This window comes from Anser brachyrhynchus (assembly GCF_964034855.1).
Source record: "Anser brachyrhynchus genome assembly, chromosome: 6".
Classification (NCBI taxonomy): domain Eukaryota; kingdom Metazoa; phylum Chordata; class Aves; order Anseriformes; family Anatidae; genus Anser; species Anser brachyrhynchus.
Genome location: NC_137700.1, coordinates 41,921,533 through 41,936,831, shown reverse-complemented (window position 1 = coordinate 41,936,831; position 15,299 = coordinate 41,921,533). Strand labels below are relative to the sequence as shown.

The 15,299-nt window shown below is 41.0% G+C and overlaps 1 protein-coding gene across 3 annotated transcripts in view; it reads left to right on the top strand.

Annotated features, from left to right (window-relative positions):
- The window catches only part of ADAM12 (ADAM metallopeptidase domain 12), a 182,082-nt gene that overhangs the window by 150,643 nt on the left and 16,140 nt on the right, over positions 1 to 15,299 (top strand). For all 3 annotated transcript variants that reach the window (XM_080598272.1, XM_080598274.1, XM_080598273.1), the window contains exons 13-16: positions 3,374 to 3,463; positions 4,856 to 5,051; positions 12,339 to 12,447; positions 12,563 to 12,761. In XM_080598272.1, the coding sequence (XP_080454398.1) occupies positions 3,374 to 3,463; positions 4,856 to 5,051; positions 12,339 to 12,447; positions 12,563 to 12,761 (594 nt within the window). The remainder of the gene's footprint in view (positions 1 to 3,373; positions 3,464 to 4,855; positions 5,052 to 12,338; positions 12,448 to 12,562; positions 12,762 to 15,299) is intronic.

Sequence of the window (15,299 nt, the reverse complement as noted above, 5' to 3'; positions counted from 1 at the left end):
ACACAGTGATGCAGTAGGGACTGTTTGATCACCTTCACACATCATGGTCTCATATGCATCAGGTGCTGGTCAGCTTCTTGAGTATAATGGATGCTGGTGTGCTCACCACCAGGCCAAGAGAATAATTCCCAACTAAGGATGATATTACCAGTTTAGCCTAATTTTGGATTGTATTAAGGTCTAGTGTGCTGTCCAACGTCAGCTGTACAGGAAGAAGGGTTAATGTGGATTATATATACAAAGACAGAAAAAGGAAAACAACAACAACAACAAAAAAGCAAACAAAGAAAACAAAACAAAATAAAACACCCTTGCACCCTCGGTCCATGAGAACTGGAAGGTGAAAAATGTGGCCGATTATATAACAGGCTGCAAGGAAGATCAGAATATTACAAATTGGTAAATGAGAAGTCAGTTCCAAACAAATTACTGGCAAATGTAATAAAGAGCTACTCCCTGAGTAGCTGTGGCATGCCAGGGACTGCTTTTGTGCCAGGACGACCTGCTTTACAAACTTATCACTGTGCTCTGCAGGATTTAGCAAGTAGGTGGAAAGGGAAGATCCAGTTATATCAGCCTGTTTCAAAGGAGCTTTAGACCAAAGCCTTTCACCAAGGCCTCTTTAGAAGACTACGCAGCTATAGGATGAAAGAATATTGCACAGACAAAAACTGGGTTAAAAGATATGAAATATAGGGCAGATGTAAACAAGTATTGCAGTGGAAGATCTGCAGTGATGTATCTGTGAGATGTGTCCTGGAACACCACACAATTCAGCTTATTCATAAACAGCCCGAGAAGAGGAATAGTCTTGAACTTGCTGATGGTATTAGCTAGGCTGGTAGAGATGAAAGCTGGCTGTGAAGAACTACAGAAGAACCGTCTGAGATGGCTTGACTGGGCATTAAGGTGACAAATGGGATTCGGTGCAGAGTGATGCATGTTCCAAGCATCACAGATAGGATGATGGACTCCGAGCTGACTCTGACCATAGAGGAACAAGACTTCTTACTGCAATAAATAGTGTCATGAAAATGTCAGCTCAGTGCTCAAGAGTAGTCAAAAAGGTAAATAGGCTGTTAGAAATTACTTGGAAGGAAATAGGAAAAAAAAAAACAAACAAACAAACAAATGAAAAAGAACAACAACAACAACAAAAGCACCAGAAAGCCACTATAAATCTGCTGCACGATGTGTCTGAAACAGCGTGTGCAGTTTTTTCCTACCTCTCCCTGGTCTCAATAAGGATAAAGCAGAATGAAAAAAGGCTGAAAGAAAACCAACAAGGTTGTTTAAACTTTTGGAGGCGTTCTGCCTGGAAAAGTAGAAAATGAAGGAAAAAGTGACAGAAGCTGATAAAATCATGAGTGAATTGGAAAGAGTGAATAGGGAGCAATTGCCCCCGGCAGGAACTGTGCAAATGAAGTTAGCAAACGGCAGGTTTCAAACAAGCAGAAGGAGCTGCTCCCCAGACTGTGTAGCTTACTTGTGAGCTCCTTTCCACCAAATGTTGCAGGTGCTAAAAATGCACATGGATCCAAGGAACCCAGGAGATGAGGAAAGTATCACATGTCTGTGTTCATATTCTTGTCTGTAAGCGTTTTCTGCTGGCTGCTGTCAGGGTGTAGCAAGGTTAGATGGGTTAGGTGTGGTCTATCTTGTATTCTTAGGAAAGTGGGGGGGAAAACAAGGTGTCATGTCTAAAGCACCTGGCACCATGTAGGTTATGCCAGAATAATTATTGCATTAGTCTGTTTGAGATGTTCTGATAAACCCAGGAGATCTACACCAAGAAACCCACCCCCCATCATTGCTGTTGTAGCTAGTAGTGACTAATAATAATAAACTATGACAGGGCGGTAGTTTCAGGTGGCTGCCTCCCATCTCTCTTCCAGCCTCCAAAAACCTTGTGAGCCTTTTCTGTTTGCTTGCCTGTTTGTTTATGTTAAAACCATTCCTGACAATTTAATAGCCCAGGCACAGAAACTATTTACCAAGCTCATTCCCTGCAATGAGTAATAAGTGAGTGAGCAATTGGAAATTTGAAAGGCTGCAGTAACATCATTCAGGGAGCTGTGTCTTTGTCCCACGCTGCCTGTGGAATGCCAATTGCTTTCCTTGGGCTGCTTTGTGGATGGCCTGATGACGGGGTATAGGAGCTGACAGTTTCAGAAGTATGTTAATGGGATTGACATCGCTTTCCTTCACTCTGCTTTTCTCAGATTGCTATTGAGATGAATTTATAAGATCTTCTTCTGTGCAGAGGAATGTTACTTCTTAAATACAGCAGCTGCACAGAAATATTTGTGTAGCCTGCTGCCTTCCAGCATGATCAAAAATAGGTGCAGGAAGTTGTTCTGCTGCTTCAGAGCAGCACAGTTATCTTTGTATATCAGGCAGAAAACAGTGAAATTCGGAGAGTCATTTTGCTCATCTGCGAGTGCAATGGCAGCCCTATCTTCCAGTTGGAAAGCTTTACAAAAGCCAATAAAGTAGCAAGAGGCTGTGAACATCATTCTAACCCACTTATTTTTCCTGTGTTCCCTGTATTGTTAGTGATCCCTTGTTAAGTCAAACTGACTTAACACAGCTGAAGAGCAATTTTATCTGCTGCTATTTTTGTTAGAGAGCTGAGATTCCAGTGCAGCTGATGTAACTTGCAGCTTGTGAGTATAATCTCGGAAAAAAAAACAACTCCATTATTTCCTGAAACTTCTTAACAGCTCACTCTACTGAGAATAAAGTTTGTAAAAGCCCATGTGCAGCCATCTAATCCATGAGTGTGAAATTGGGATGTATCAGTTAGTAATAATGCAATTCATGCTTTTCTCAAAGCTCTATTACCGGAATACCCCAAGAAAAGATTACATGGAATGGTGTCATCAGCTTTCTTTGCAGCAGACAGCAGCCTCCATGCAAGACAGAAATTTAGTGAGAAACTATCACAAAACAGTGCTGCAGTGGTGATGCTCAGTACCTGTGGCACAGGTCCGGGATCCTCAGCTGGGGTGAATTCCACAGAAGGCAATGGATTAATTCCACTGAACTTTGTGGAAATAAAACACCATACTGTTGTGTCAGGATCAGTAGCAGCACACTTGAGTTGTTCGTGGTATTTGGCACTAGACCCCTGGCTACAATAAACCAGCCTTCCTCAGTGGCTTCTTTGGTTTTACTACAATTACAGCAGTTGTAGGATGTAAGGACAGACAAGACTCTTTGGATCAAGTAGTAGAATTTCATACCTAATTCATTAATTCATGCCTAGCTTTTCTTGGCAGGGCTATAGCACCTCTTTGAGAAAGTCAGCCTCTCTTGATTTACAGCTCATTGTGACTGAAAGTTGTCTGCTTTTAATTTATCCCCCGTCTAGGAATGTACGAACCCATGTTGTAATGCAACTACCTGTACTTTGAGAACGGGAGCAGTGTGTGCACATGGACTTTGCTGTGAAGACTGCAAGGTGAACTGTTGGAAACCTTTCTTATTTACGTGGGGTGGGCACAATTCCATAATCTTCTCAACAGCAGACGAGTAAGCAAGAACACAGACCCAACAAATTAGCATCATTAAGCGTTAAGACCCTTGCATTTCTTGTGAGCAATTAAAAAAATGATCAAACTCTAACAGTTATTGAAGGGGCAGACTTCTTTAACAGTGCCTGTGCTATCTGCAGCCATTTCATTTGTTCATGCAAAACCTCTTCCTTTTCATGAACTTGTACACTCGGCTGTTTTTCATGCTTATGTGGATGCTGTGCTGTGGCAAGCAGTCGTTAAATGATGGACCCTCTTTTTATGGGAAGACTCTTGAAATATTAATTCTGTCAACAGCATATATATTTTTAATGGCTGAGCATCAGCTCTTGTGGACTCCTAATGTGCTGTAAAAATCCAACTTGCTGCAGGCATTTACCTTCTCAAATTCTCACACCAACTCTTGCATATGGGCTAATAAAGCATTCAGCAAGTTTCCATTGTGTCTGTGGCAACCATCTGCCTAAAAGCTCAGGCCAGCAAGCTGTCAGGACAGCATCAACCTGCTGCAGCACTTTTCTTGGGAGGATTACCTTCATGTGGTTTTGCTTTTCACCAAAAACACTGTGGTGATGCAGTTAAAGTTCAATGGTGCTCCCAGAGCACACCTGTCTCTTGTTGCTGGTGATGTGTGAATGTTCAGACTGGGATTTTTTTTAACGTTCCCTACTAGTTGCCTTCACCTCTGAACAACAGAGTTATCTAGAGAAACTGGGACAGGAGAGGAGCAGTTTTGTTGAGTGGTGGTATTATTAAGTTGAAGAAGATCTTGAAGCCTGTGAGAGAGCAACATTTCCCTGAGCTATCAGGGAAGCTCTCAGGGAGCTGAAACCAGCATCAGGTGGGCTGGTGGCCCTGTGAGTGACCGCTCCAGCTGGGGCTGGTGAGGTTCTGTGCTCAGCTGGCTGCCCTGGTGACTGCGGTGTTGTCACATCTGGCCCCGGCACAGAGCAATCACCTAGGATCGGTGCTGTGTGGATGGCAAGGGTTCTGGTCTGACTTCCCATCAGTGCTGCAGAGCATACTTTGCCTTACAGCCCAAAAATATCTCTGCATCTGTGTCTTTAGGAGTGGTTGCATTGAAAAATTTTGTTCATATTTGAAAACTAGCAAAAGGCAGGATTTACCTTCTGACCTGAGCCACTTTGCAACGTGGATCAAATATATACATTTAAAGAGTGGCATAATCCTCATGCTGCCCACTGCAGTCAGTTGGTGCAGAGCCAGTAGGAAAAAAAGCTGTGTGCTGCATGGGTTACACCGCTGCATAACGCTTATTGATTGGAACGACGGCAGTTAAGGTTTTGTTTGTTTTGCAGCTAAAACCAGCGGGGATTTCTTGCAGAGAGTCAAGTAATTCCTGTGATCTGCCGGAGTTTTGCACGGGAGCCAGCCCTCACTGCCCAGCTAACGTGTACCTGCACGATGGACACGCGTGCCACGGGGTGGACGGTTACTGCTACAACGGCATCTGCCAGACCCACGAGCAGCAGTGCATCACCCTCTGGGGCCAGGGTGAGTCCGGGAACCAGGAGATCTGCTTGTCAGACTGCAAGAAAAGTTGCCTGTGATTATAGCTGGATTTGGGGGAATTTTATACAGTACCAATCTGTGTCTATTCTTTCCTGAAATGGAGAAGTGAACAATGAGGGAATCATTTTGTGATTCATTTTCTCCTTGATTTGCAGTCATGTTCATTTCTTGCAGCAGGAGGTAGAGAGCGGGCGTAACTAGGTTCATTCCACAGCACCGCTACAAATGGCTCTGTGAACTTAGGCAAATCGTTTAATACTGATTGGTGTGGCCTTAGTTCATCCTATAAAGTGCTGAATGCTCCTGACAGAGGTAGAAATCACATCCCTTTTCAGACTGGGACATAAGCTTCCACCTGAACTCTGAATTGCTCATCCGCAGAATGTCTGTTTACATCCCAAAATAGAGTTCAATATTTAACACTAACATGAGATTCTTGTAGCCCTGTGTGCCTTTTATTAATTGGTGTTACTCTGTAAACCTGCCTCCTGATAATTCTCTTAGCAGAGTATGCAGTGAAGCAGAGATTTTATTCACCCATGGGAATTCACTCACTTTTTGCAAAAATCTAATACGATGAGCTCCTAAATTATCCTAAGCAGATGATAACCCAGGAAAGCTGTTCACCTTCCACCTTTGTGTGGCCCTCCCACTGACATACCAGCATTAACTCAGAATTTTGCTGTTGCCTGCTGCCTCGCTTGGGACAAGCATCACATTAGGTCCTTCTTTCAAATGGGAAAAACATTTTGAACTCTCATGGGGAGAAGTGCTATTAAGAGCTAAATTTAATTATTTCTTTTAAGCTAACATTTTTAGCTCTTTTAGGCTCTTTCAGTTCAGTATGTAGCTGTCTTTAACTCTATTTCAAAATTATCTTATCAATTTAGAACGCACAGATGTTTCCCTTGATCAGAGCCCTCATCAGAAGTCTACTGAAGAATTTATCAGTTATCTTCATAAGAGCTCAGACCACTTTCCAAACTTTTAAAATGAAAGCTAAAGCATCTCAAGAAATAGTGCCAGTGATGCAGATAGCAGGGAGATGTTAGCTTGATCGTGTGGGTATAAGAACGTGTTAGAAGAGTTCCAGTTCATAACAAAACTGCCTACGTGGAGAAAGCCATGCATCTCATGCACTCCTCCGAATCCCACTCGTGTCATAGAGGTAATATGAGCTCATATAGGCATGTGCAATTATAGCCTCCAGTCTTAGTCATACTGGGACTTTTAATCCCCTGGATACAGAGATATTTCTCTCGTATAAAGCAAAACCTCCTTACGAACCAGTTTCCCATGCCATGGAAAGTTACTCAGTCAGACTGTTAGTAATTTCGGTTGCTTAGAAAAATTCAGCTAAAGGTCAGAAAGCTGTATTGCTGTAGCTCCCTTGCCAGGTCTGTTTCCTAACAAAGCACGTCCTCCAACACCCCCGGGCTCCCCAAGTTCTTTCTTGTCTTCCTTCTCTGGACTATTCAACATGGGCACTGCTGTGCATGCAGTCTCCGGCGGTCAAGGCTGTGGGGGTCTGCTTGTGAGACAAATAACTTTGTTAGGAACAGGGCTCAAATGGTCACAACAGACATTAACTGGAATACCCTCATTTGTCTGAACCTGAACTGCAAGCCTTAGTTCTGAACTCACTGGTGCAGGGATAAATTAGAGATCATGCCTGTAAACCTTGAAGCTTCAAGCAGACTAGATTTCAAGAAAGAAAAAAAAAAAAAGGGGGAGCGGGGGGGCGAAGGCTTGTATTCTGAATTTAAAGACCAGGGCTGTAAATATCCCCACATGTTCACACTTACATCTTGTTGGAGCATGAGCTGGCAGAAGAGGGCTGGAATGGGAAGAGGGGTGGGTGGGCTATGCAGCTGGAAAAAAGAGAAGATTTCAAATCTTGCCTTCTTTGACGGGACAGATAAGAAAACTGTTTCCCTCCAACTCTGCTTGCAGCAGGAGAGATTTGACATACCAAGATGTCCCTGGGCTTTGTATCAAAAAGTTACATTTGAACCTTTCACCGGGTTGCTGTAATTGATTAAAATTTGTTTTTAACAACTGTGTGTGTTGGAGGTGGGATGAGGGAGTAGTTGTATGTTTTTCAAAGAAAATTTTATACAGTCAAGGGGAAACAGGCCATAGTTCCTTTACATTAGTTTCCTTTTTCTTCTCAGTAGGAGAAAGCCATGCAAAATATGTTAACTTTTCTTAAAACTATATTCAGCATATTGAATTCCTTACCAATGTGTTCTCTTTTATATCTTTCTTCATTCATAGGCTTACAGATACCCAGTGATAAATGTCAATCTTAATATTTTTAGCTCTAAAGAAAAATAATGAGCTTGTCAGAGATAGTTTACATTAGGCTGAGCAACAGGAATCTGTTTCCAAAAAGGAGTACCCACATTTCATCAGGTTTCCTTGTTACTTTCAACAGAATTTCTGGAGGAAAACTGGAGAAATACTTTGTGCTGTTCCCTATCTGCAATAGGCTGGAGAGCTCTGAAAACAGCCATAAATACCAAGTCCGTTCCAGGCTGCTTACAGAACACACAGATTCCTCTTCTCTCTTTCTTGCATTAGTTCTCGTTGTTTTTATCTTTAAGGAGCAGCATGCATGAGGGGCTTGTGACCTTTTTTGTTTCATATTAAAAAATTTCGCATTGCACCGATCTGACCTATTGATAGCAGCGTGACTGAGTGATACATCGATAGTAATGCATCTGTGTAATGTCTGGTACTCCACTGGCATTTGCAGGGAGCAACAAGATGCACAGATAAAGCTATTTAAGAGAGAAATTATTGATTACCAAGGAATAGAAGATTCTCAGCTTTAAACTCGTGACATTTTCTGCATTGACAAGAAAGTGATTCTTCAGGGAAGAAAAGGAAATGTTTGTCAGTGTGTTTTCCTACATTTCCCCAAGAGGGAAAAAGCAATGATTTGGGGGAGACAATGGCAGGCATTGACTTAATAATTAGAACATGCTTAAATCTGTTGCGTAGACACGGCTGTTTGTTTAGGCAGGAACAATCTTAATTTTATTGTCAATATTTGTTATAAAGGCCTGTCAATGATGCCAAAGCTTTGCATTTTTTTCCAAGTACAACCCTATAAGCAGAGCAGATGGGCTTCCCCATCTAATTTAGGCAACCAAACCACTGCTGTTTTTTGAAGGAATACGTATTTATCTGTGCACTGTAAAATTTGAATCTCATTTAGGATAACCAGTGAAACCAAACAGTTTGGGTCATCACAGATTTACAGCAATGTCTTTGCTTTTAGGGATGTGAAAGGCTTTAAACCTTGTTCTCAGAGCTAGCAAGAGCTAGCAAACTCCTTACATGCAAAAACAATAGCTCAACCCCATCCCACTTTTCAGAGACTTGACAGCAGGGATCACCAAGACGAAGAGAAAGGCCAAGGGAAGCTTGAGGAAGTTTGCTTGGATGCTCAATGCAGTAAAACAAACTTAATGAGATATAAAATCTAGGTGCAAACCACGTGACACACAGAGCTGTATTTTTAAGCTTATATTTATTTGTATAGTCGGTCATGGTACTTGTTACCATGCTCTGAGTAAGAAAACTCCCATTTGAGTGTTGCTTTTTTTTTTTTCCTCCACACCCATACACGCTTTATAGGTATATATTTTTAATAAGTCTGAGACAGTGTTGGGAAATGAGTCTAAATATCTTCTGTTTCTGCTTGCTGCCTGATAACCGATGTTTCTCTGTTCTTGCAGTCAGCACCATGGTCAGAAATTTCTCTCTTCTCTTTTGGGAGACTGTGACAGTGTTTTGTCCTCGCAGCAGGTCTTGTGCTGGTCTGAAATGACACAGCATTTCTGCACTGCTTCTGAGAGAGCAGAACATTTTTCTTTTGCAATCTTAACATGAAAGAAGTGCATTCATCAATATACACGTTTGGAGGAAAAAAAAAAAAAAAGTCTCCAGGCTGACAACTGCAGTGGTGAGCTTTGACCTGCAGCAGTTTCAAATGGCTGATTTAATCCCTCGAATAAGGCTCGGCATGGAAAAGCTGACAGGACCTTAATTACAGGGTCACGATACTATAATTATCAACAGCAAAGTGAAATAAACTCTGCTCATCCAGTTCAAAGCACTTAATATCCACTGTAAATCTCACAAATCATTTTGTCTTTGCCTGTAGAGGTAGCAAAATAGAGAAAGACAGGACTTTCTGCTGCAGTTTATGTGCTGCAATCATGATAAATGGGTTTCCTCCAGAAATGCAACATTACAATTCTCTTCCTTAAGCGTCCTCTGAAATCCTGCTTTTAACTCGGTAGCTCCATCTGCTCAGCTTCTTACAGTTTGCTATGTTTTCATTTATAAAAATGTCCAAATATTGTGAGATACCAGTCAGGAGAAGGAGCAGCCATCTGAATCCCAAGCAACCATGTGTTTTGGTTTGATACCGAAGACAGAAATTGAAGCTAGATTTTGGTTTCCAGGCCCCAGATGATCACTGGGTACCAGGTGTTTTCATACACAGACTGCTCCGAGCCTGGCAGGGGAGCATTATTTTGTCCTCCATGACATCCGTTTTCTTGTCAAGTAATATTGGTTGGAGTTAAAGCTCGCTGGCTGAGCTCTGCAAGGATGCTGCAGATGTGTTTTTCTTCCTGCAGGCAGCTTTCCATCACATGTACCGTGCTTGACTTCTACAGTCAAATAAAAAAAAAAAAGGAAAAAAAAAGGAAAAAAAAAGTTTCACTACGTGAAAGGGAAGGTAAATACCTTAAACTCTCTGTCTTTCAGCAAGCCCTTAATTTCCTTAACATCATTTTTTTAATAAGCATATTATAGGTCACTTACAGGCAAAGCACGGGACATTCATTCTGCTTTTGGCAGCTCATGGAGCCACACACTGCTTGGAAAAGTGTGTCTGTGCTTCGGGCTGCTGCTGACACATCCTCCAGCCACCCCAATGACACTCCGCTGGCTAAACTGGTTGGGGTTCATGGGTCCCAGCCAAGAAAAAAGGAAACCCACCACAATTGCATATGGTCATGGTAGATCACAGGGGCTGAGGTAGGTCTGAGGAAGTCAAACGCAGCAGATGTTGGAGGAAAAAGCAATTATTTTTTCTTGGACTTTTACTTACAGCATGTTTTTTCTTTCCTTCCTTCCCTCTCCACTCTGAAGCTGGCATAGTGTATGCACATGTTAATGTTTGCATCATGCTGAATAGTTAATGCGCCTGCCCTGGAAAGACGAGGAGGAATCTACATGCTGAAAATGTAAATTTTACTTTTGCTTTTTGCACAGCGCCTTGTCTGGATGCTTTTGTTGATTTTTGATTATTGCTTGTGGTTTAATGAAAGGAAGCAAAAGAATCCTGTGCAAGTCCCTTTAATAGTTCCAGATTTGAGAAAAATTCTGAACTCAGCAAGCTTGATAGTAATCTTCCAAAGAATTTTAGGCTCTTGTCCTTCTCTCCAGGGAACCAGCAACTCACAGTCTGTTCCTTCTGTGCCCTGCTTTCTGAGTTTTCCATTTTCAGTATGTAAAAATCTTAGAAGGAAAAGAGGGTGCCATCTTAAGCCTCTCCAAGTTTTAATATTTTGTCCTTAATAGCATTAGATTGCTGTTCGGCAGTATATAGTATTAGTCAAGCTTCTAACTGTGAAATGCAGATAATTAATTGAGGCTTTAATCTCTGAGTTATTAGTGAAAAGATCCACGCTATCTGAGAGTTTTACAATCATATTTGTATGTTCTTCAGGAATTTGACCCCCTTTTTTAAAGCCTTTTTCCTCTTTGAAGGCATTCAAATCTTCAGGATATTTTAAATAAATTATATGTTTTAGGCACAGTTATAGGCATATGCACTTGCAAGTGGCCCAAAATATTTGAAAGATGGAACATTTGAAAAATGGAACATTAATTCTGTCCCTGTTAAAGATCAGGGAACACTGAAAATGGTATATTCTCAGCCTTTAGGCTATCACATCATTTGTTGTCAGTTATTTTTGTTTCAGTTTCACTGATCTATCAAAAGTACAAAAATGTATCTAGCAGATACATGCCAAGAGAGTCAGCCAATATATATCCTTACCAACTTGTCTCCTCAAAACAAGTCTGTGTATTGGAGCAGTTGAAATGTTGGCAGTGACTTGATGGTGCTATTAATTATCTTCATGGAAAGAAAATATAGGACAGTAAAGGGCCCTAATCTATCAAAGAGCAGCAATTATTTGCTGGAAACAAAAGCTACACTTCACATCAGAACAAAGGAATGAACTTCTAATATGAGGACTAATTAAATATTGCAACAGTCAAGCCACAAAAGTACATTCTCCACCTCTTAGACATTTCAGATGAATGCATGGATGTAGAAGATGCTACATAGTTGGTCATAATCTGGGAAAAATGGACAGAATATTATCTGCATAAGGGATTAGAGTAGATGTTCTAATAGCACCTTTTAACTTCTAAAATGTGGGGATGAGTAATCTGTCTGCACAAGACATTTCCAGCACTAATGCCATCAGGGAAGTTCCAGTGCTGTTAGGATAAGTCTCTATTACAAAAGGCTACGACAGATAAGAACCAGATGCTGCCTGTCTTCCCAGATTCCTCGTTCTACTACCCTGGTAGAAATGATCCTGGTTTCAAATCAGCCTTTCCTCTCAGGCTTGGATTTACTGAAGATTAAGGTGGAGACAGGTTCCTTTCCTCTCCCCAGTACATTAGCTTGATCTAACAGCACCATATTCTCTTTGCCATGTCACACTGCTGTGTGAGATTCTCATTTGCAAATGGATTTTTTTTTTTTCTGGTTTCTTGTTGTCCCGAACTGCAGTTAAAAAGGCCTTTCTTGAAAACTATTTCCATTGGCTTCAGCTCCTGGGCCCTTGCTAGAATCACATGGACCCCTGTAAATGGAAGGGAGTTAACTTACCAGCTGGCCCATGTCTTTCTTCACTAAACTAGATTTGGCATTCACTAAAAGTTTTTGTGTCCTAGGAGGATTCACAAGAGGACCATCATGTAGGAACTCTGAAAGAGAATGAGTTCAGCATTGTCTGCTGCACAGGGCTGCCAAGAGAGACAAAGGACTGTGGAAAACCCACACATTCAGGCTCTTCAATTAGCATGCTGATCCAGCACAACTGCTCTGCTGTGCTTCATCGACATGCAGATCACATCTTGCCTTCCCCTAAACCATCACCGGAGCTCAAAGAAAATTATTAAAAACACCTTGTACGAGATGAAAGTTCTGACTAGGTTTCATTTCAGGTGCGAAACCTGCTCCTGGGATCTGCTTTGAGAGAGTCAATTCTGCAGGTGATCCTTACGGCAACTGTGGCAAAGACTCCAAGAGCTCCTTTGCCAAGTGTGAGCCCAGGTAGGGTCTCTTGGTCTCTCCTCTCCAACGCAGGAACTGATGTGAGGGTGGTGGGAATGGGTTTGTAACGTCTAAAATGATGTAATTAACGTTTCATTTTGTCTGTTTCCTTCAGAGATGCTAAATGTGGAAAAATTCAGTGTCAAGGGGGAGCAAATCGACCTGTGATTGGTACCAATGCTGTTTCCATAGAAACCAATATCCCCCTTCAGGAAGGTGGAAAGATTCTGTGCCGCGGTACCCATGTGTATTTGGGGGACGATATGCCAGACCCGGGTCTTGTGCTGTCGGGAACCAAGTGCGCAGATGGAAAAGTAAGGTTCTGAAATACTCCCAGACAGGGAGAACATCACTACCTTCCTGCTGCTAAGTATTTTGTACTTAAACTGACTGGTTTTTGCTTTGGGATTTATTTATTTTTTCCCCACAAAAGAATTGGTTGGCTCTTATTGTTTCTCACACTGAGTCAGATGTTTACTCCCTTCTTCTGGCCACTGTTCTGGATTACAGATTTGCAGATGCAATGCAAGTTGCTTAAATTAATAACTGTTGTTTTGGTTTGATTTTTTAAGACAGCCCCAAGTATCTATCCAGTTAGGATAGAGGTTCCTTGCAAAATAAGTACAGCAAAATGCACTACAGAATAGTTAATGAAATTATGATAAAATCATGCTATTCATTGGCGAAAGCGAGACATAGAAATTATCATTGCAGTTGAGTTGATGTGTATTGCTACCTAAGTTCAGGGTTCGATGTTCGTGGGTTGGAAACCCCCATGCCCTCTAAGTGTCCTTTGTGCTGCTTCAGGGTGCTCAGCTCGCAATAAGCTGTCAAAATAAGTATTCTGGCTCAGTGAAGAGATCTTGCAGGCTTTGTAGATAATACAAATACATAAAACCTGGAGTAGTTTGGGGAGGAGACAGTAACACCTAAGAATGAAACAAATTAAATCAGAAATCAGGCGAGCAAACAGAAGGGGATTTACTTATTTATTTATTTTTCACAGAGCATTCTGTGAGCTCTGTCAATGGGTTGCCACAAAATGTAAAATAGTGAATGTGTTCAAGAAGTGAATAACTAGCTTCACTGGAGGAAAAATACAGCAAGGGTTACTTAACACTACTGGCTTAGAAAATCCCCGTACTGCAGGTGTGTGCTGGGGACGTGCCGCTCTGTGCTGCTGTGCTTTTACAGTTGCTTTTGCATCCGCTACTATTTTCATGGATTTTTCTACCAGTGCTGCAAACTTTCTCAGTGTGTATGGCATTGCAAAATTATCATTAACTTCACTTTAGATTTCAAACTGTATTTATCTGATCTGCTGATTATGCCACCCCTCCTCTTTTTCTTGCAAGAAAAGCTGTTTCTGTAAGATCTATTTTAAAAATATAAACCCATTTATGTTCAGCCATCAAAACTGATTTTTGCAATCATATTTTGCAAACATTCTGATTTATCTGGCATGAATGTAGTCCAAATTTTATGTGGCTGTCTCATTCATAGGCTTTCATTGGAGAGAAAACGAACAGAAAAAGGTGGGAGACAGCCATGAGTTTAAAAAGGGGAGGAATGGAAAAGAGTCCAAGAACTATTGAAATGAAGGTTTCATACCCTTAGTGGATTACTGGCAAAGAGGAAAAAAACTGCTTTGATAATTTGTGGTAAATTCAAATAAGCCTCTGAATTTCTGAATGCTTTTGAATTATGTTGGATTACCACTCTGCACTGGGAACAGTTTTAAAACATGTCCCTAGTGCAACTCCAGTTCTGGTACAGGAAAACAACCCTTATACAACATTTCTAAGTCAATCTGTTATAAAACTTCTTTTCAAAGAAAATTCAACGCTGGGAAAGAACCCCATTATGTTTTACTAATGAGTATTTAATCTTTCTAATCTATCTAATCATACACATGCACACTATAGAATACGCAGGCTAATACTTATGAAATTGTATGTTTTACTTTGAGGACATTAGTGCGTTTGTATTATGGATTAAGAATATGAATTTAAATATTCTTGAGTCTTCTAAGCTGAAGATACACAATTTGAAATGCAGCCATTTTAATGTGATCAAAATTCTGTGTGCTACTGCACTATGAATATTTGAATTGTGAATACTGCTGTAATCAGACCATATTCTCTACATGCATGCATGTTGATGCCAATTCACTCTAATTTCCTTTCCATTTTTCCTTCTCCCCAGGGGATAAGTGCCCTGATTAAGCATCCCTGTCGTCTCCTTCAACACTTTTCCCTGCTTAATGCTAATTATTGTGACTGACTTTTAGTACTACTGAACTGAACTGCAGTTAAACATGAGCAAAATTGTGCAGTGATTTTTTTCTTTTTTTTTTTTTCTGGTCAATATAGCATAGTAACAGTCATTCCAGTTGTAATTTTTTTTTTTTACAAGTTTCAATAGAATAAATTCTCATTACTGACAACCTCATCAGCCATTTGACAGTTTGATGGTGTTATCAGATGGTGCCACTCTTGTTTTATACCAGTTTTCAGCTATATTGGCAGAGTAAAGTTGTCCTGACTGGACAGCAAAATATTTTGCATGAGTACTTTGCATATGCTATTAGTTTACTTCCATTTCCTGTCAGGTATTTATTATTATACTTTATGTATCATTGTCTTATATTTGACATCAAAAATTTGTTTAGCTTGGGGAAACTGTCGGAAAGATCTCAGTTTTGCTGATGAACAGTAATGAGCCATATGTATCAATGAGCTCAGGTACATATCCAGGCTGTCCTAGGGCCAAGTTCCGCACTGGCATATGAGGGATATATCGTGCCATTGATATCAATACAGCTACGCTAATTTACGCCACAAGGGGACCTG